Below are 21,582 nucleotides of genomic sequence, written 5' to 3'. Positions count from 1 at the left end.
CGCGTCATGCGCTGCACTGCGCACCAGGTGAGACACTCGTGGTAGATCCAGAGGAGTGAGTATATTGTCTCTGGGGGCACCGGGTCTGATTCCACTGCGATATTTCAGTCTGAATCCGACCTGGCAGCGGGCATGAGGCCATACTGTGAAACTTATCTTTTCTTATTTGATTATCGGTCCGAGTGTAAAAAAAAAATAAAAATTTAAATTAAAAATCGCTGGTGTGAATGTATCCGTTCTATTTCCATACAATGTTTGGCCAATTTGTGTACATGTACCCTTAGTTTATGGAGCTTATACTCAAACCGGTCTTGTCTCACAGTTATGGCGGATCCATAAGATGTGCTATAAATGTTTGATAGACGTGGGTCCCAGAGGTGGGATTCACAACGGTCTCCAGGATGAGGGGCATCTCCACCTGGTTCACATCCGATGCCCGACGTGGTTGGAAAACTGTCAAACTAGAAGTAACAGAGTTTCGTACTGCACTGAGCTGTGCTGTTCCTTCCTGCATGTCAGAAGTTATGGGAACGGCGTAGAGCGGCTAGTCTAGTTCTGTAATCCCGGCCGCAGCTGGCGGCTGCAGTCAGATGGCGATTCCGATCTCTAGATCAGTGGGACAGATGCCTCCTATTACACTTCAGGTTCTGATCGCAGTGAGGAGACAGAAGTATTATGGAAGCATCGCTCTTATTGGGAGTGAAGCCCTCTGTTACACTTCGGCCCCCTGCCTACTAATGCGGACGTTTGACCGCGCTACACTTACAGCAGGTCGGAGGATCAACTGATTGGCGTTGGTCTGCTGCTTAGGATCAATGCCAAACAACTATTGGTGACCCATTCTGAGGCTCCATCATCAGTAATAACGACAGGGGCCACCTTAGAAGGACATCTGTCAGCATCCCTGCAGCTACTAGGCCAGCAGTACAGCAGGGGAGCTGTCAGGGTAGTAGTTAACACAACCAGATGTGGCTGGCTCAGAAGTGAGCCAGCAGCATCACACTGCGACAATGTGGATCAGAGATATAATTGTGGAGGGCCAATGGGTTGCCATGGTAACCAGACAGGGGTGTCTGGGCCTTTTATTGCAAAGAAGAATGTATTGCAGTACAGAAGTACTGCAATGCGTTATTATAGCGATCAGAGGTTTTCTACTTCAAATCTCGTACAGGGACATAAATGTAAAATAGAAAAAAAACTCTTGTGTGCTTTCCTCTATTACAAAATACCTATATTTGGTATCATCATATAGATAACGACCTGTCCCATAATCTGAACACCCCAACCTGCACGGCTAAAAAACAAAATGCAACAAAAGTGATCAAAAAAGCTGTATGTACCCTGAAAATGTACCAATAAAAAGTTGTGGGTTTTTTTTGTTTTTTTTAATGCATTTTTTTTTTTTTAATCGACTGAACTGGACCGACCCGCAGAAAAACAAATGTCCTTTTTTTTCTGCATGATTAACGTGGTAAAAAAATTGATGTTTTTAATCTCCCTGCTCTCAAAAATAATTTTTAAAAGTTTTACATTATATCTTTACATTGAAACTAATTTTACACACAAGCCGTTGTCAATGGAAAAATAAAAATATTATAGCTTTTCAATAGTGCAGATGAAAATCCCCGTCAAATCGTCTGTGCTTAAGGGGTTAAAAAAAAACCAGGAGTGACAGCCGGCAGCTCTGCTTCAGCGGAGGAACAAGGAAGACAAGCGGCAAGCAGGAGAAGACATTTAAAATCCGCCGCGAGAACAGGAAAGGTGGCCGGGTGACGTAAACACGGGAGGCGGGGCAGGCAAAGGCCTCACGATTGGTCAATAACTTGATTGAACAGAACCACCACCAATCACGGAGTCCGTGTTCCCCGACGGCATCCTCCTCCGGACAGGATCGTGTTGTTGGATCCCTCCTTTCCCTACTTGTTGCCGGTGGAAGTCCAGGTGTGTCCGTGATGTCGGCGGTGCTCGGTAAGTGTCTCCAGTCAGTACCGGAGGGGGCGTCCTGCTCGTGCTGAGGCTTGTCCGGTGACTGCAGTAGGGGGACGCGGCGAGTAAGTGGTCGCTCTGTTCCCAGAACACTTTTCCTTCTCCCCCGTTAGTAGTACACAGAGTCCCGCAGCCGCGCTGGAGGTGACATCGCCTGCAGCCTTTTTCGGTACATGCCTGGCAGCCCATTCATATGCAGTACATAGGACGCCTGCAGTACACTGACATGCCTGCAGATGGCACTGTGTTCCAGTGCAGTGAGGTCGCCTGCAGCCTTATCGGTATAGACCTGCGCTGGTATACTGTGAAGTAGCCTTAGTCTGAGACATCTTGTGTCTGAATGCAAGCTACATTTCAGGTGTTATGTAATCTAGTATGCTGATTTCAAAAATCAAGATGGAAAAAATTCTCTAAAAACCGGAACACCTTCTTATTTACAGTTAAATTCACTTGTATCAATTTTCATATTTTATATATTTGTTATTTTTTTTATGCCCAAAATAAAAAAACCTTTTGTTTATTATTAAAACCAAAATCCATGAACCCCATAACCATATTATTTGTAATTTATATTCCTGGATGTACAGTACACCATTACAATCTTTACACTCGTCATATACTCATTAGCCGACTAAATTTACTCATATACTATTTAGGAGAAGGTAAAAAAAAACTATATCCAGCGTTCGCCAGAGGACAGTTGTTCCGACCCTTCAGCCAAAGCATAAGTTAAGTAGTTGATTGCAACGCGTTTCGTCGCATGCGGCGACTTCTCATACCCTCTTCTTATAGAGAACTTACACCTGCTTTAGTCTCATCGGTCAGCGTCCTCACTTCACTGGATGGCGACACTTCTGGGTTCAAAGGGCCGGCCGGGAGTGGGCGGAGGGAGGGGTCTGCTGGTCGAGACGTCGCCGTGGAGCGCACGCACAACCAGCGGGTGTCATATAGCTTGACATGCGCAGACGCCACACAGACACTTAATGGATTACTACAATTCATTCATAAAAACCTCTCATTGCACGAACCCGATTTAGACTTTATAAACAATCTTGCTAGCCGCGTTCATTAAATTCTAGCTGCAGACGTCCTCAACGATCTATATATTTAACTATTCTAATTAAATTGACTCTTTATATATATATATATATATATATATATATATATATATATATATATATATATATAATCACTCTTCTAGTAAAAATGCTAAATCCATATAGCATAAACATATATATATATAAGCTATGACACACACTGATTCTTACAGATTACTATTTAAATACCTGCTGGAGTCATACTTTAAATCGCTGTATATAAAAAACACATTCTTTATGTAAACATACCGCAGGAAAACCACGTGTATTTCTAAACGGGTTATTGTTGTGACAGTAATTTTGTGTAGAAAACTAACTCATTTAGAAATTCATGTAGTTGAAAAAGTCGGAACAGCTGTCCTCTGGCGAGTGCTGGGTATAGTTTTTTTTTAGTTTTATTGGATCTGTACCCCACTGTGCCTACACCTGTGTCGTAGACATTATACATCCTAGCAGCTCCCCTGTGATTACAAGAGAAGAGAGACTGAGGGGATCCTTCAGAGGCTATTACTATATGCCCACCGGGATGTGGAGGTGCTACGGGAGGTCCGGGGAGGGGACCCCGCTAGACCCCGGGTGAGTCCCTCCATTTATTTCTTTTAAGATATTATGTTGGATTTGTCGTGGAGCGCTGTCCTAATTGCTTTATTATTACTATTTTGGAGAAGGATAGTTAAAGGTTTTTTGTTTTTTTGTATCGAAACATGGCAGGGAATTTTTCCGGTCATTTAGGGAGGTGTTCCGGTTTTCAGAGAATTTTTTTCATCTTGATTTTTGAAATCAGCATACTGGATTACATAAAACCTGAGGTGTGCCTTCCATTCAGACAAAAAAGGTCTCCGATATTACCGGCTACTGTGAAGTTTGTCAGTGGGCGGGGCCAGGAGGCGGAGTTATAGCTGCATGTCCCTTATAGACTGGCTGCAGCACATGGTTGTACAACGTTATAAAGGCAGTTTACAGGTTGTCAGCAGCAGTCCGTTCATAGACCCGCACCAGGGAGGCAGTAGGCTTGTAAAGCCGCTGCAGGAACCGCGGACTTCAGATCCCCAGGAAACAATCCAAGAAGATAAATGCCAGCGGCAGCACAAGCATGGTGCAAAAATATAAAATCTCTATTCTTTCATGATAAATATGCGACGTTTCCACGGCCTCGCGGTCTTTCTCAAGCATAACACACAAAGACCAATACAGCTTTTAAATACTTAATATATCAGACACCACCAATAGCATGACTGCTGCCAAGACTCCACCCCAGCGGACGTCCCACAAATGTGCATATAATTAAATCGGTACCATAGTACTGATGATCCACGTCTGCATGTGACATCCAGGAGCTTATGGACTGTGTCACTGATCATTCCTCTGCGCATGTCACCGGTGTCGGAGATGCGTACTGCGCATGCGTGAGCCTCCTTGCTGATGTCATATTCTCACGAATGACTCCCTCAGACTTCAGAGTCTCCACTGCGCATGTCTGCCCATCCTGTACCTTCCACCTAAGTATTACGCAAGCGCAGACATTTCTGCACCCAGCGTACACTAAGAGGCAATGGCTACAGATAGAGCATGCTAATGTGAGGCTGGGCTATGTATCACAGGGTATAGGCCCATTTAGACACAATGATTATCGCTCAAAATTCGCTCACAGCCATCTTTTGAGCAATAATCGTTGTGTCTAACTGCACTGACATCATGCAGCTTTCGTTCTCCCGTCGCTCATCGTCATCTTTCAGCGTGGTAAAAGACAACGATGAGCCTCATCAGGGATTCACAGTGGGATACAGCTGATACTATTGTTTCAGCTGTATCTCATCCCTGATGACAGGCTGGGTATGAAGAACAGAGTGGTCCAGCTCTGTTCTCCATACCCGCCACGGAGCGCTCTGCTGTATAACAGCCTGGCACTCCGAGCAGAGACTATCAGGATGCAGAAGACACATCAATATAGAAGGTGCAGCAGCAGCACAAGTATTCCACCCTGATTAGGGGACAGACCTGTATGCAGTCGCCAGAGAAGAAGCTCCAAACCAACGCTTCCAGGGTATAATGCAATCCAGTTATGCTGCCAGTTTTCTTTGGATGAATGGATGCAGAAGACAAGCGGGAACACCCAGCTTGTCTTCTGCATCCTCCGCTCCGAGCACTCGGCTGTATAATAGCCGGGCGCTCGGAGCGGGGAACAGCTGGATGCAGCGGAAGACCCGCGAGTCAGTGCGGACATAACTTTGTTAAATGCCTGCCAGCAATCGTGGATGTGATATTATTCACTCCATGAGATTTCTGTAGCAGAAAGGAAGCTTCAACACCTCTGCCTTTCGCAGAACCTTACATTTATCAGTGCTGAACCTCATTTGCTGTCTTTCTATCCAAACCCCCAATTTATCCAGATCCTCTTGCAATCACATTCTGTCCTCTCGTGTTGATTACTTTACATAGTTTTGTGTCAGCTACAAATATTGATATTTTACTGCACAATCCTTTTACATTAATAGGACCCAATACTGCCCCCTGTGGTACCCCCTAGTAATGCTAAATCCTCCAGTACTGCCCCCTGTGGTACCCCGCTAGTAATGCTAACTCCTCCAGTACTGCCCCCTGTGGTACCCCACTAGTAATGCAAACTCCTCCAGTACTGCCCCCTGTGGTACCCCACTAGTAATGCAAACTCCTCCAGTACTGCCCCCTGTGGTACCCCACTAGTAATGCAAACTCCTCCAGTACTGCCCCCTGTGGTACCCCGCTAGTAATGCAAACTCCTCCAGTACTGCCCCCTGTGGTACCCCGCTAGTAATGCAAACTCCTCCAGTACTGCCCCCTGTGGTACCCCGCTAGTAATGCAAACTCCTCCAGTACTGCCCCCTGTGGTACCCCACTAGTAATGCAAACTCCTCCAGTACTGCCCCCTGTGGTACCCCACTAGTAATGCAAACTCCTCCAGTACTGCCCCCTGTGGTACCCCACTAGTAATGCAAACTCCTCCAGTACTGCCCCCTGTGGTACCCCACTAGTAATGCAAACTCCTCCAGTACTGCCCCCTGTGGTACCCCACTAGTAATGCAAACTCCTCCAGTACTGCCCCCTGTGGTACCCCACTAGTAATGCAAACTCCTCCAGTACTGCCCCCTGTGGTACCCCACTAGTAATGCAAACTCCTCCAGTACTGCCCCCTGTGGTACCCCACTAGTAATGCAAACTCCTCCAGTACTGCCCCCTGTGGTACCCCACTAGTAATGCAAACTCCTCCAGTACTGCCCCCTGTGGTACCCCACTAGTAATGCAAACTCCTCCAGTACTGCCCCCTGTGGTACCCCACTAGTAATGCAAACTCCTCCAGTACTGCCCCCTGTGGTACCCCACTAGTAATGCAAACTCCTCCAGTACTGCCCCCTGTGGTACCCCACTGGTAATGCAAACTCCTCCAGTACTGCCCCCTGTGGTACCCCACTAGTAATGCAAACTCCTCCAGTACTGCCCCCTGTGGTACCCCACTAGTAATGCAAACTCCTCCAGTACTGCCCCCTGTGGTACCCCACTAGTAATGCAAACTCCTCCAGTACTGCCCCCTGTGGTACCCCACTAGTAATGCAAACTCCTCCAGTACTGCCCCCTGTGGTACCCCACTAGTAATGCAAACTCCTCCAGTACTGCCCCCTGTGGTACCCCACTAGTAATGCAAACTCCTCCAGTACTGCCCCCTGTGGTACCCCACTAGTAATGCAAACTCCTCCAGTACTGCCCCCTGTGGTACCCCACTAGTAATGCAAACTCCTCCAGTACTGCCCCCTGTGGTTGCCCACTAGTAATGCAAACTCCTCCAGTACTGCCCCCTGTGGTTGCCCACTAGTAATGCAAACTCCTCCAGTACTGCCCCCTGTGGTTGCCCACTAGTAATGCAAACTCCTCCAGTACTGCCCCCTGTGGTTGCCCACTAGTAATGCAAACTCCTCCAGTACTGCCCCCTGTGGTTGCCCACTAGTAATGCAAACTCCTCCAGTACTGCCCCCTGTGGTACCCCACTAGTAATGCAAACTCCTCCAGTACTGCCCCCTGTGGTACCCCACTAGTAATGCAAACTCCTCCAGTACTGCCCCCTGTGGTTGCCCACTAGTAATGCAAACTCCTCCAGTACTGCCCCCTGTGGTTGCCCACTAGTAATGCAAACTCCTCCAGTACTGCCCCCTGTGGTTGCCCACTAGTAATGCAAACTCCTCCAGTACTGCCCCCTGTGGTTGCCCACTAGTAATGCAAACTCCTCCAGTACTGCCCCCTGTGGTTGCCCACTAGTAATGCAAACTCCTCCAGTACTGCCCCCTGTGGTACCCCACTAGTACTCGTGACCCAATCAGAGTATGTACCCTTAATAACCGCCTCTGCTTTCTATCACTGAACCAGTTACTTAGGTCTCGTGTCAACGGGCAGGAGCCCGCAGCAGAATCCCACCCTGTCAGCGGGAAGAGGATATTACTTACCTGTCCGCATCCTCTGTGTGGCTGTGAGAGTCTTCCATTATCTCCTTTGTGGATGTGGACGGGCGAGCCACCGCACATGCGCAGCGGAGTTTTTTTTTTTTTTTGCCTTCCCGCAGGATCCATAGCTTGTCTGTAGTTACAGCTGCGGGTCTGCCGCGGATCGGATGCCTTACATTGACTTCAATGGAAGCCATGCGGGATCCGCAGCAAAATGTAGCATGTTGTGATTTGTTTTCCGAACCAGAAGGTTCGCAAAACAAATCCGCATGCTTTGATTAAGCTGCGGGCGCCCATCCATCCCTATGGGCAGATTGAACTGCAGATTCCGCAATTGAAACCGTGGACATCGGGCCTTTAATTGTCGTTGCACTTTTTTATTTTTAAGCACCTGAGAACATAAAGCCGCTCGTTTCCTGCTGACTGTGATGTAAACAAAGGAAAACCATAAATGTAGCATGTGGTTGTGGGCCAGGAGAAGCGGGTCTGCGGTGCTTCACTATCCCACATGCGGGAAATGTAGACAAACGTAAAAGAAAAAATGAACATGCTGCGGCCGTTGAATCCGCACCACAGCGCCAGCTTTGCCGCAGCGATTCACAGTCCCGTGTGGACGAGGTTTCTGAGAAATCTCATCCACATGGCTGGCTAATCCCGGGATTAGCGACTGCAGGTGGATTTGCCAAGGGCGAAATTCTTTATGGAATTTCCACGGCAAATCCGCCCAGTGTGAACCCAGCCTAATACGGCCATGCATGGTCCTCTGGGTAATTAAGGAAGATGGACCAATATCTCTGCAGCGCCACCTATTGGATGGCAGCATTTTTTCATATCTGTCACTGTTCTTTTCTGGAGCAGAGACTAAATTATACGGTTCTGTCTCACCACCATGGATTTTTAACAACTGAAAACTTTTAGAACCCCATAGAAATCAGTGGTGATAAAATGGAAGCGGTTAATGCGCTCACTGCAATATATATCTCTCTCAAATACACGATAGTAAGTAAAGGCTCGCCGTCCGACCGATGATCAATCCTGTGCTTTTACAGAGGAATGATCATCGCTGAGTGAATGGAGACGAAGCGGGCCGCAGCATTCATCGGAGGGGGGGGGGGGGGATTTGGGCTGCAGGGCGGCAATTTGTGAATGTAAAGCAATAGAATTTCATGATTCTGCTAAAATAAAAAAAAATGCGAAAAAAGGGTGATTTAATTCATAAGTCAAGTACATTTTAATCTACTATAAAACCAATCATTCTTTTCTTGTATCTTCACAGTTGTTCTCGCCATCCTGACGATAACATCTGTCTCATCAGGAAGAGTCTATGTGAAGAAAGGATCAGACATCGGTGACTGCAACATGAAATGTCCTGATAGAAAGAGTGGCTTTCAGCTCTACCAGAAATGTGAAGGTAAAGAGGACAAAGCTCTGCTGGAGCTGCGGTGTGATGATATGTTGCCCAGCAATAACTCGGAACCAAGATTTAGCTATAACACAAGCAGCGGGTGCTGGAGGCTGATGGATGCCAGGAAGGACGACTCCTGTCTGTATATTGTCCGCCTTCACAACCGTTCGGGAGCCTTTGAAGAGTCTACAGCCATCACTGTACTAGGTAAGAGCTGGTGGATCACAGGAGACATTTCTCTATTGCAGAGAGTATCGAAATTGGTTCCAGATCGTCCAGGTCGAGGCGCATTTATTGTGTTTCATTTCATTTTAAGCACAAAGCTCCTCCATATACTTTAAGTGATCTATCGCCTCCAGCCACATCAGTCTGGAGGGAGGCGCGGTAGATCTCCAGTTTCTTGGGATTATTTGGCACATGGCCAGTATGAAGAATCTGAGTAGTGAGCCCTTGATACAGGCTATTGAACCAGGGAACATGGACAACAATGCCATTTCTGGAGTAAATGCAATTTTGTTCCTGCACACTGAGGAATACAAGGTGTTGCCCTCCTGCCAGAGGGGGCGGATCACGGGGCAGGACCACTATAGGTGGACTAATGTACCAGCCCCTGAGAGGTATCTCCAGCACGTATCCGGATACTGGGGAAATATCCTAGCCAACCTTGCCGGAGTCCGGTACCATCTTGTCAAAATGTTATAATTTAATTCTTGCATTTTGCTGGATATGTTCATTTTATGGGTCAGAATGTACGATTTTCTCCAGGACTCCTCTGGGGGTGAAATACCAAGGTCCCCCTCCCACTCTCGCTCCAGATCCCTGTTGCTATTGCTTGTGTCCTCCCCAAACATCCGATACAGCAATGAAATCGTCTGAGGAACTCAGGAAGCCAACATGCACAACCTCTCAAAAGGGGTGATAGGACACCTCATCTGTCGCGCATCCCCCAAAGCCCCAACGTAACTGTAGATACTGGAACCATGCTCCGGGTGGGGGGTCTCTGGCCTCCCAAGATCTCAAGTAGTGTTTTAAATGCATGACCTGAGATTATGTCACAAACCCTGGGGATCATGTCAGAGATATACCCGTCAAAGAAGTACCCCTTGCAAAATTAGGGATATCCAGGTTTCCCACCAGGGGAGTGAGCGGACCTGGTCTAGTGATCAGTACCGATTTAGTCGCCGGCCCAACCAGGCCGATTTCATGTCTTTAAATGGAAACAGACCCAAGCCCTTATGCCTACCTCCGCCTGGTAGCCAAATAAGGTCCAGACCATTAAAGAGAACATCTCTACCCATAGTTTCTGTGTAAGTCCCTAGGGCTGGTGAGGGCCTTCCAGTTACGCTTGGGCCTGCCGTTTCCCCAGATGAAGCTCATTATAACTTTCCTAACCCGTGAAAGGAAAAACCCGGGCAAGTGAATAGGGACTGTTTGGAGAAAATACAGGAATTTTGGTACGGCATTCATTTTAACTGCACTGATTCTGCCAAACCAGGACATGGGGACAGACTGCCATCCATTAAAGTCTCCCCCCCCCCCCCCCCAGCATGGATAAGAGCGGCTTATAGTTTTTTTGAGAAGTTTTTCCGGGTCTTTCGTGATCGTCGTGCCTAGGTATGTAATCTCATTAAGATTCCATTTGAATGGGAGAGTGGGCTTTAAGGACTCTGAATCCGTTAGAGTAATATTGAGGATTACCGATTTACCGAGATTTACTTTAACATTAGAGAGCATCCCGAACCGTTTGAATTCTGCTAAGACGTTAGGGAGAGCAATTCTGGGATTTGTGATGTACAATAGTAAGTCATCCGCGTACAAGGCTACTTTATATTCTTTGTTGCCTAACTTAGCGCCGCCGATGTTGGGATTTGCGTGGAGAGCGTTTGCCAGAGTCTCCATGACCAATATATACAAGAAGGGAGACTGGGGACAACCTGGCCTTGTGCCATTACGAATTTGTATGGGTTGCGAAAGTTGATCCGGACACGTGCGGAGGGATCCTGGTACAGGGCCATTATCCAGCTCCTAAATCTGGGGCCTAGACTCACGCGTCCCAAAACCGCCTCCAGGAACCCCCAGCTCACCCTATCGAACGCTTTTTCTGCGTCCACTGAGTGAAGACACCTGGGATCCCCGCAGTTATGTGCCCGAGACACAAGGGCGAGTGTTTTTGTGTTGTCCCCTGCCTCCCTCCCCGGCACAAAGCCCACCTGGTCCCCATGAACCGCCAATGGGATGTAAGGCTGGAGGCGTGTAGCTAGAATTTTTGAAAAGATCTTAGTATCTATTTAGAAGGTAGATCGGTCTGTAACCATCGCAGGCCGAGGGATGTTTCCCTAGTTTAGGTATTACTGTTATCACTGCCTGTAACGCTTGAGCCGGGAAGGGACAGGTATAAGAGATATCGTTGAACGCCTTAATCATCAGGGGGGCCAACTGTTCTCCAAGAACTTTATAAGGGCAAGGCGTATAACCATCTGGCCCTGGGATTTTCCCGGTTTTGAGAGATTGAATTGCTTCCCTCACCTCATGCAAAGATAAGTCCCCCTCGAGCGTCCTCTGGTCTAGATCTGCAATCTGTTTTTGGGAGCAAATTCGTGCAAGTAGTTGTCCCTTTCCCGTACTAGTTCCTCTTTCTGTTCCCCAAGTCTATGCGGCAGGTTAATGGCAAAGCTATATGTCTGAGGTGGCTGTAAGGCTCTGGCTAGTCCCCTGCCTCATTTATTCCCGTATTTGTAGAACCTCCCCCTAGCTCTGTCCCTTTGACAAAGCGAGGCCTGATCTAACAGGTGAAGGATTTGATTTCGGATTATAGAGATTTCTGCTGCTCTAGCATTTGAGGGGATTGCCTTATTTGTATTCTCAAGTTGGTTTAACTGGGAGATGAGACCCTCTAGAGAGTTAGCCCTTTCCTGCAAGCGTGCCCCATGAGAAATAAAAATCCCGCAAAACACACATTTTAAAGGCCTTCATGGGGTCCGAGGTATTGTCAGAAGTGTGATCCGTGTTAAAATTTTCGATAGCCTGTTGAATCGCCTGCGGGCAAGTTGTATCGTTCAGCAGGTTGTCGTTTAGGCGCCAGCTAATGTTTGTTCTATCTTGTGAGGCTCCTTTGATCGACCCCCAGTCCGGAGCGTGGTCGGACCATATGAAAGAACCTATTGAACTTGAGGGTTCCTGGTGTGAGACTAAGGCCTCATGTCCACGGGGAAAATCAGATCCGCTGCAGATTCTACATGTAGAATCTGCAGCGGGTCCCTCCTGCCCCGCGGACATGAGCGCCGAAAATAAGAATTTAAAAGTATTTACCATCCGGCGCGGGCGGAGAAGATCAGCTGTTCCTCACGGCCGGATCTTCATTTTCGGCCGGCGGAGGAATTCCTGACGCCGGCGGCACGTCGCCGGCACGTCGCCGACGTGCCGCGCGCATGCGCCGGGCACATCCGCCGAGCCGAAGCAAGGAAGATGCGGCCGTGAGGAACAGCTGACATTCCGCGCCCGCGCCGGATAGGTAAATACTTTAAATTCCTATTTTAGGTCTCCCGCGGATCCGGACGGCTTCCATAGGCTTCAATAGAAGCCCGCGGGAGCCGTCCCCGCGGGAGACCCGCACGAAAATGGAGCATGGTCCGGATTTTTCCATGCTCCATTTTTTTTAAAATCCCTTTTATTGACGATCCGCGGGTATTTATCTACCCGCGGGTGGTCAATGCATCCCTATGGGATGCGGATCCGCATGCAGGAAATCCGCTGCGGATCCTAAATCCTATTTTGCCCGTGGACATGAGCCCTAACAGGTAGTCCAAACGTTGGTAGCTACTGTGAGATGGGGAGAAAAAGCTATAATCCCTATTCCCAGGGTGTAAGGTCCTCCAAAGATCAGTCAGTCTAAGGCTAGCAAGCTCTCTGTACAGTCTGCGGAGTGAAGTGTCTGCGATTCCGGACTTACCCCCAGAGGAGTCAAGTGTGGGTTCCAGGCTGAGGTTGAGATCACCGCCTAATATGATGTCAGAGCCGTCCACTTAATCTTTTTAAAGGGGTTTCCCATTACTTAAAACTGCTTCACAACCCCCCTGTACTTCCTGGTTGCTGCTGACCAGGACATGTGACTGCTGCAGCCAATCACTGGCACACGTGACCCTCTACAGCCAATGATTGGCTGCAGCAGTCACATGTCCTGGTCAGCAGTAACCAGGAAGGACAGAGTGGTTGTGAAGTGATGGAGAAACCCCTATAACTTTAGCTAGGGTCTTAGGAAAGGGAATCGTTGGGCACTCCCAGCCAACTACAGTAGCCCACTTAGCCGCGGATATCTGTGGATGCTTTTTAGGTAAGCCTGTTATGTTGGCATAAGACTGCAGACCATGGGGGGTAAGTTGCATCCTGACTTCGAGCTTAATAGAATATTACTGTGCTGTGAATCTTGCTCTGTAGATTGTGTGATGTCATCCATTACATAACATGATGTAATTTTTTATTTCCCCCACGCTGCCCTATATAGATATAAAACAGGTAAGTGTTCAGCTTTATGGACGTGTCTGAGCTTTAGGGTGCCCCTACATGTTGCTGTCAATCGCTGGTCACTCCATACACATTATAGCTTTTGGGGTCCTTCAAGACGGCATTGTGATCCCTTTGGGTGATGCTGGCGATGACAAATGGGCAGGATACAGCAATATTCTTAATCAGGCCTCATGGACACGGCATGTGCAGATCCCACGTGGGGAATCCTGCACGGGATTCCCCTGTGCCCGCTGTCAGACACCCTGCTTGCCTGCCATTTCTTCGTCTTCTGTACTGCGGATGTGCCACCAGCTCACATGCGCAGTACTGATTTCCCCCGCGCCGTTGCTAGGCGATGACGCTGTTCCTGCATTGATTTCTAAATATACATTTTGGAATCCCCACGGAACGGACGGCTTCCTTTTGACTTCAATGGAACCTGTCAGCACTTATCCCACCATAAAATAGAGCATGTTGTGATTTTTATTTTCAGTACATGGCCATGGGCAAACTGAGCAGTGGATCTCCAGCGCCGGTGACAAGCACAGGATCCGCTGCTCAATTTGCCCCGTTTGCATGAGGCCTTATGGTGGCGTTGGGTAAACAAAGGATTCTCACAAGTACGGGACAAGGCAGGATGCACTAAGGACAGAATACTCGGGAACAGAACAGGTAGTACCGACCAACAGCAGCCTAAATCATTCCCACAGTACTGTGGTGATCAGGCAGATCCCAGAGCCGAGCGTTAATGGTGGAATATCTCGTCCACAAGCCACAGAAATAATCCGCACAAAACCCGTGCGGAATTCAGCTTTGTGGCTTGTTAAAATTTTGTCGTCTTTTCTATTGTGGAATTCACTTCTTCTCAATGAAGGGACAAATTCCACACAGAAATACACAATAATATCCGCACCAAATGGTGCGATCCTGAAGGGAGGCTTGTCGCTGCAAATCAGCCCCCGGGGGGACCCAGCCTAAGGGTCGGCTGGATTTGAGGACCGCCGTATAAATGGCCTCTTTCATGACGATGGCTCATTTCTGCACTTCTGGATTTGCCATTGTTTCAATTGAGCGTTTCAGAGGCAGCCCAGCAATTAGCAGTAATCCCATTCGGTAACTGCAGATCAGATGCAGCGTGTATGGGCACCATAGCTTCAAAATCCTAATCCCTTCTTCCTGTGTTGATGTTGTGAAGTCCTGAAGGTTGTGAGTTATCAGATCTCTAATGGTAATTGGAAATTATTACATTTAAACTTTGTGTATCACGCGGACCTGTTATATGTATTGTATGTAGTGTTACTCCTGAGCACAGACCGTGCGATATAATATCCATGTAATAATATACAAAGACCTTTTTATATGCATATATATAACCACCCAGACTAACTTGTATTATCAAATGGAAACCATATACTGTTGCAGTCAAAATTTTATATATATATATATATATACACACACACTGCAAACTCAGTTTATTTGCCAAATTTACACAATTGCAGCTGTTTGAAATAAGGAGGCAAAAAGACCAATTTTAAATGGCTCAATACAACTAATATAATTTGTGGTTTCTCCAAATTCAGCACAAAATGCCACTTCTTCTGACTACTGCAGTCTCCGAATTAGTCAACCTCTTCATGACGAGCGTCTATAGTACTTAGTAGAGCACTGGTTACTGTTATGACCTGCTGTATATATGATGTATCACGAGACAGCAGCTTCTGACAGCGTTCGTGAGGAGTCTTACCCCTTTTCTTCTTGCGCACTGGCCTCCAGTTCAGGAATATTCTGGGGTTTGTGTGTTGCACCCACCTTCAAGTCTCGGAGACTTTCTATAAGGTTCAGATTAGGCGAGGTGTGACGGCAACTACAGAATCTTCTAAGATTTCTTCTGAAACTGAACCTTGGAGGACTTTGAGGTGTACTTGCGACCAGATACTGGTGCCCTACTAGAAGGTCCAATGATGCCCAAGCTTCAGCTTCCTCACAGAGGGCATGATGATTTCTCCTAGGATTTCCTGATACTTTGATTCCATCCTCCCTGCTACACATATGCAAGAAAGCAGTTGTGACAGCATATAGGGTGCAAGTAAAAGGTATTCTTTATTCCTCCCAAACGGATGACGTTTCGACTGTTTAAGGTCTTTATTAAATCCAAAGAAAGACCTTAAACAGTCGAAAAATCATCCGTTTGGGAGGGATAAAGAACACCTTTTACTTGCACCCTATATGCTGTCACAACTGCTTTCTTGCATATGAGGACTATATGGATCCATGGATCGGATTCAGATTGGTGACTTGCATCTTTTCCATCCAACTAAGTATAGTATAAGGCTGTGCTGTTAATACCCTTCTCCCCGCTACACATTATGGGTTTCCAATACCAGAGGAAGTAAAACATCCCCAGAGCATCACCGAGCCACCGCCATGCTTCACTGTAGGTGAGGATCTTCTCAGCATGTGCTTCATTCCTCCTCCAGACATACCGCTGATCCGCAGGCCAGGAGAGTTCATTTTGTTTTACACTCCACAGAACAGAATCCCCAAACTTCTGTGACTTATTTATATAGTTTTGGGCATATTTGAGTCAATGTTTCTTCTCCTGTTAGGTCAGTAAAGATGTACATCTTGGAGTTCAGGCATGAAGACCTTCAGGGTTTAGTATCCACCTTACTGTACAGAGACCTCAGTTCTGCTGCCACCAAATCTTGCTGCACGTCTTTTGAAGGGTTTTTAACCACCTGCCTCCTCAGCAGTCTGGTGGCAATCAGTGATGGCTTCCTCTGTCTGCCCCGTCCAGGTAGTGTAGCCGATGTTCCTTTAACTTTGAACGTGCAAACTGCTTCCATCTATAGGAACGTTCAGTCCCAAATTGATCACACGATCCTCTGAAGTAACAGAGCAGAGAAGGAAAAAGTCCAAATCCAGGGAATTTCTAAACATCTGGGAGATTATTATATTTGTAAACATAATAAACTCCCTTAATTCACAATATAATGTAATAAATACATCCGTATATGTACATCAGGTCTGCTCTATAGTTAAGAGCCTTAGGGTGACGGCTGTCAGCATGATCCTGAAAGCCTCTATTACAGAGCGTGCTTTCCTGGTCCCGACCCTACATTGCTTTACACTGTTACATATGGATATATCACTGCAGGCATATGTATTGCATAATAACACAGACTGTGACTGATACCCTGTATGTTATCAGATAATTACATGTATACACTAGATGCTCATATCTCCGGGTCTCACCCTCTCTGATATGTCCGTTTATCTTCTGACAGATTCTCTGACTCCACTACCTTCTCCTGGGACTCCACTACCTTCTCCTGGGACTCCACTACCTTCTCCTGGGACTCCACTACCTTCTCCTGGGACTCCAGCACCTTCTCCTGGGACTCCAGCACCTTCTCCTGGGACTCCAGCACCTTCTCCTGCTGCTATTGCTGTTCTGGTTTTTGCTGCTCTGGCTGTAGTGATTGGTCTCCCTGCTGGGATCTTTCTTGTAAGTTTGTGTTGGGGATTTTATGTATAAATATGAGATAATTACATGACAGAAAACTGCGGAGATGTGATCTACAAGATCTGTGATCTGTTATGTTATTAGTGTTGTAAGAAGAGGAGGAACGTGCCGACCGATGATGTAGAGATGCAGAGGAATGGACGTCCCCCAAGAGCCGATCAATCAGGTGCCGTTATATTCAGTGTTGTACTTTATAACTGTTGGGCCCTCTCACACAGGCCGTTCTTTACAGCATTTAAATACTGCGCTAAACGCTGTAAAACACCTCCACTTATTTCACTGGGGCTTCTCAGACGAGCATCCGAGCGCAGTGCTTCTAAAGCTGTGATTTTCTAATGCTGTCTGCTCTATTTTAGTGCGTTTCAGCGCTTTTTACGCGCCTCCTCACCCAATAAAATACGGTGCGTTAAACGTTGTTGGAAAACTCCGCATTTGAACAGACGCCTGTGTGAGAGCAGCCGTAACGCAGCGGGAAGTAAGCTTATGTCATGTGGATGGTGCAGGGTCAGAAGCTGAGCCCTTGCAATGCTGCAGCGGGAGCCGGCTGTTACCGATAGCTGGTCACTTGCTGCAACAGAAGGGGTACATAAGAGCCGTGATCCCCGCTGTTAACTCTCTGCATGTAAAGGTTTCACAGAGGTTGATACGCTTCCTTTGTGACATCATGGGTTCCTGTGATTTAATCGCGGAGGGCCAATGGGTGGCCATGGCAACAGGACGCCAGATACTGGCGTACCCGATATCCATTGCCTATGATCTCTATTGTAAATGATAAGTCATTGCAGTACGAAAGTCCTGCAATGCTTTATCATAGCTGCTATGGTTCAAGTCCCCTAAAGGGATATAAAAAGGGTGTTTAAAAAAAACAACAACTTTCATCGTATCCATAATGACCAGTACAATAAATTCAACTCCCTACTTATCCTGCACGGCAAAAACAGGAACAAAAAAATCCCCCCTAAAAAATGGAGGCAAAATACTTATTTTGTTCATTTGCTTCCCCACAAAAATGCAATGAAAGTGATCAAAAAATCCGTATGTACCCCAAAACTGTAGAAATAATAACTTCAGCCTGTCCTGCAAAAATCAAGCCCTCGCAGAGCTTCGTCCTTGGAAAAATCCCTAACAGGACTGATCTCCATTGCTCTGTACAGCCGCCATGCTCCTCATGCATGAAGCACAATCCATCGCCATGATCAGTAAATGACCCCCCTCCGCCTCCAGCTACTGACCCCAGAGATGCAGGTGACCCGTCCAGCAGTGGTAATAAGAATATACTGTATGACCGTCATACTGATGATATAACTGCTTCCTTCTAGATCCTCCTGATGTTACCGGAGCACTTCTGGACCCCCAGGATTCCCATGAGATGAATGGATCAGTGATCTCTGCAGTATGAATGGCTCCATCTTGTGGATACATAATTTACTCTTTCCATCTAAGCTTTATATATATATATAAATAATTAGTGTAGTTATTGGCTGTGTAGGAAGAACAACTGTGAGGATCATTTGGTTTTGTGGTCATATTTTCTGCCTGATGTCAGGGAACCTAATGTGCTTTCTTCATTACCCTCCAGTATTTTTTGAAGTAACACACTGCTCCAGTGAATGCACGATTTTCATTTGCATTAAGCTCGGGCCTTCTGCTCGTGAAATAGCCTGTCTCATGTGATCTTTAGTGCAGCTTGACTGCAATTTTTTTTTGTTTGCGTGCCTATACTGTGCTAAAGCCAAGCCCGTGTGAAAGAGCCCTAACTTCTAGAATCTGAACCTCCTATTTCAGCTTGACTATGTTTCTCTGGGATGGGCTACCCCAAATAATTGGATCAATTCCCAATATCCACGGTTTTAAGCACAATAACAATCCTATGTTACATGTGACTCCTGTCTTGTACCGCTCTACCTGTGCTAGCATAAGTGTATACTATGTATTTATATCGTTCCTATCTTATTGTCTTGTGTATCATATTGAATTGTTCTTCACACTTTTTAACCCTATGAGACCAGAATACCTTCTGCTTCATCTACTCCTTCATAGTGACCGGCATATGATGAGTTGGTTTCGGGTCTAGAAGTGTTTTTAGCTCATTTCTGTTGTGCTGTGACTTTATGACTGTTCTGTATATTCTGATATGCACTTTTTTTGTACACCCTTTATGTAAGACCGTTAATTTAAAACTTAAGATTCATTTAATTTTTTTCAGGTTTTTCTTTAAGGAAAAACACTATTTGGCCCCTCTGGTTTGTAGCCTCGGTGCTTTTACATGGGACGACCTGCGGGGTGCAGATGCCCAACAAGTCGTCCCAGCAATGATCATTCTTGTGATTTTTACATGGGAATGATCATTGCTGAGTGAATGGATGTGGAGCGGGCCGCCTCCATTTATGGACCACTAACTGCCTGTTTACTGTGAAGGAACACCTGCCTGTTTACACGGCCGATCCGTCATCCAGTTTTATGCATGCACAAACTGAACGAGAAGCGAACAAATTCTTGTTCGTCATTCTGTACAGCATTTAGACTAAAGACCATCATTCAGATTCTGCTGGCTCCAGAAATCTCAATGATTTGTCACCCCTTATGGTAATAACCGGGCAGTATTACCGGCCCGCACATCTATGCAACACTTCTTCTTGGTCCTTTTACTTCATATATACCAAATAGAAGGACAGGGCGAAAATAATGATTTTTATGTCTGTCCTAATGTGCTGCTGTGATTCTCTACTTTCCCTGTCCCACACGTCTGCTTATTCTCATACATTACACAAGGATCATGTGACTCACGTTTACACCCTTGTCCTGCATGTTTAGAAATATTCTACATTTCTCTTTTTGCTTAAAGCCAATGTCTTGTGAATATAATTTTTTTTTTTTTTTTTACAATAATGTTTATTGATTTTTCAATTAAACATACATACAAGGAAAAAGCATTATGAAGAGTTTTCCAGTTTTGCTATAGGAGGGTAGAACAATTCTTGCATTTTTCAAATAAGGTAATGGTATGTGAATGTCATTTTAGCGTCCTTCATTACATTTTAACCAGTAAAATAGAAATTTTTTTTTTTTTCCTTGCCATGTTTTAGCTGCACCCATCTGTGGTGCAAATATAATTGTATTCCGACAGCCATGATTGTTCACTGTATGAATTATAAGGATTGTATAACTGAGTTTTATAGACCTGCTGGAGACCATATTAATATCTGCACATAGTGTCACCATTGTCTATAGAGTCTTGTGATCTATTGTCTAATTAATCATGCAAATCTATCAGCATTGTCTTAAGACTGAACTGGTGCCCTATCTACATTTGAAGCTTTGTGCTGCCATTGTTTTAAGAATCAGTTTTTTGTTTGCTGATCTGGTTAATGGTCATTTCGTATTGTGACTATAGATGAGCGAGCATGCTCGATAAAGCTGATGCTCGATCAAGCATTGGTCTTGTTGAGTAACTGAGTACTTGACCGAACACCATGCGGGGGGGGGATCTTCCCCCCCACCTCCCCGCATGGTTCTCGGTCGAGTACTCAGTTAGTCAACAAGACCGATGCTCGGTCAAGCATCAGCCTTAAACTATTGTGCTCGCTCATCTGTAATTGTGACCTTTCCAGACAAGCAACTCCATACACTGATATTTGTAATGTAAATGTTCAAGCAATAAATCCTAAAAAGTATAAAAGTCAGGGGAACTGTTTGGGGAGTTAGAAGCATTTTGGACCCGTGATGGGGGAGGCCCTCTCACAGTGGGGTTCCCAAGACGCCCTCCTGTTTTCTGACTTTTAACCATTGCTTCTCCAGTTGATGTACAAAGTAGATAAGTATACCTAAGGCTCTTGGTGATGCGAGTATTGATGTAGCCATTGTTTAACAAAAAGTTTATGCATTATCACCTATTTTTATGTAAATTTGTTTTATTTTATCATTTTATTCATTTGTATTAATAAACTGTGTTTGTATTAACCCACTTGTCTTTCTTTAACGCCGTATCCGAACTTGTTTTCCAGTTGGCAAGACATACCATCCGTCTTACATTGTATGTATACACCGTGCAGCAGGGGGTGTTTTACGGCTGCTGAAATGTTTAGGAAATAGTTGACAGATTTAAGCTGTGTTCCCACGGGTCGTATTCTTGGCTGAAATCTCGCAGTTTTGCCGCCACGAAAAACCACAAGATTTCTGCCGGGAAAGTGCAGCTTTAAAACCTGTGGCACTTGGCAACGGGTTTTAGAGCGGCTTGGCCACATGCTTTTCCATTGCGGCCGGAGCTCCCATAGAGAGGAACGCGGCCGCAAGAGGGAAAAAAAATAGACATACTGTGGCCGGGGAATCTGCGCCGCAGCACTGGCTAATGCCCACTTTGCCGCAATAGATTGGCCGTCCCATGTGAACGAGATTTTTTACAAATATCGTCCACATGGCTGGGTAACCCCGGGATTAGCGGCTGCAGGCGGATTTGCACGGAATTTCTGCTGCATATCTACTCTGTGTGAACCCAGCCTTACAGTCTCCAGGAAGTGATGGGGTACATTTCATCCTGCAGAGACCAGGGAGTAAGAAGTGTCAGGAGGAACAAGGGGGGTGATCAGCGCTGCTGTA

The 21,582-nt window shown here is 46.2% G+C and overlaps 2 protein-coding genes across 5 annotated transcripts in view; both read left to right on the top strand.

The window, feature by feature from the left end:
• Positions 1 to 21,582, top strand: part of NDC80 (NDC80 kinetochore complex component) — a 68,574-nt gene that overhangs the window by 34,751 nt on the left and 12,241 nt on the right. The window lies entirely within an intron of this gene.
• On the top strand, positions 1,895 to 20,400 carry LOC136625247 (uncharacterized). 2 transcript variants are annotated; one of them, XM_066599295.1, is made up of 5 exons: positions 1,895 to 1,968; positions 8,829 to 9,164; positions 16,748 to 16,968; positions 17,071 to 17,152; positions 18,306 to 20,396. In XM_066599295.1, exons 1-5 carry the CDS (start codon positions 1,953 to 1,955, stop codon positions 18,383 to 18,385), a joined length of 735 nt encoding a protein of 244 aa, XP_066455392.1. In that variant the 5' UTR covers positions 1,895 to 1,952; the 3' UTR covers positions 18,386 to 20,396. The 2 variants fall into 2 exon arrangements, with proteins under 2 accessions (XP_066455392.1, XP_066455391.1); XM_066599294.1 differs by having other exon boundaries at positions 17,071 to 20,400.

The sequence above is a fragment of the Eleutherodactylus coqui genome, chromosome 4 (genome assembly GCF_035609145.1).
Source record: "Eleutherodactylus coqui strain aEleCoq1 chromosome 4, aEleCoq1.hap1, whole genome shotgun sequence".
Classification (NCBI taxonomy): domain Eukaryota; kingdom Metazoa; phylum Chordata; class Amphibia; order Anura; family Eleutherodactylidae; genus Eleutherodactylus; species Eleutherodactylus coqui.
The sequence above is the reverse complement of the archived record's forward strand: the minus strand, read 5'-3'. Positions and strand labels throughout refer to the sequence as shown.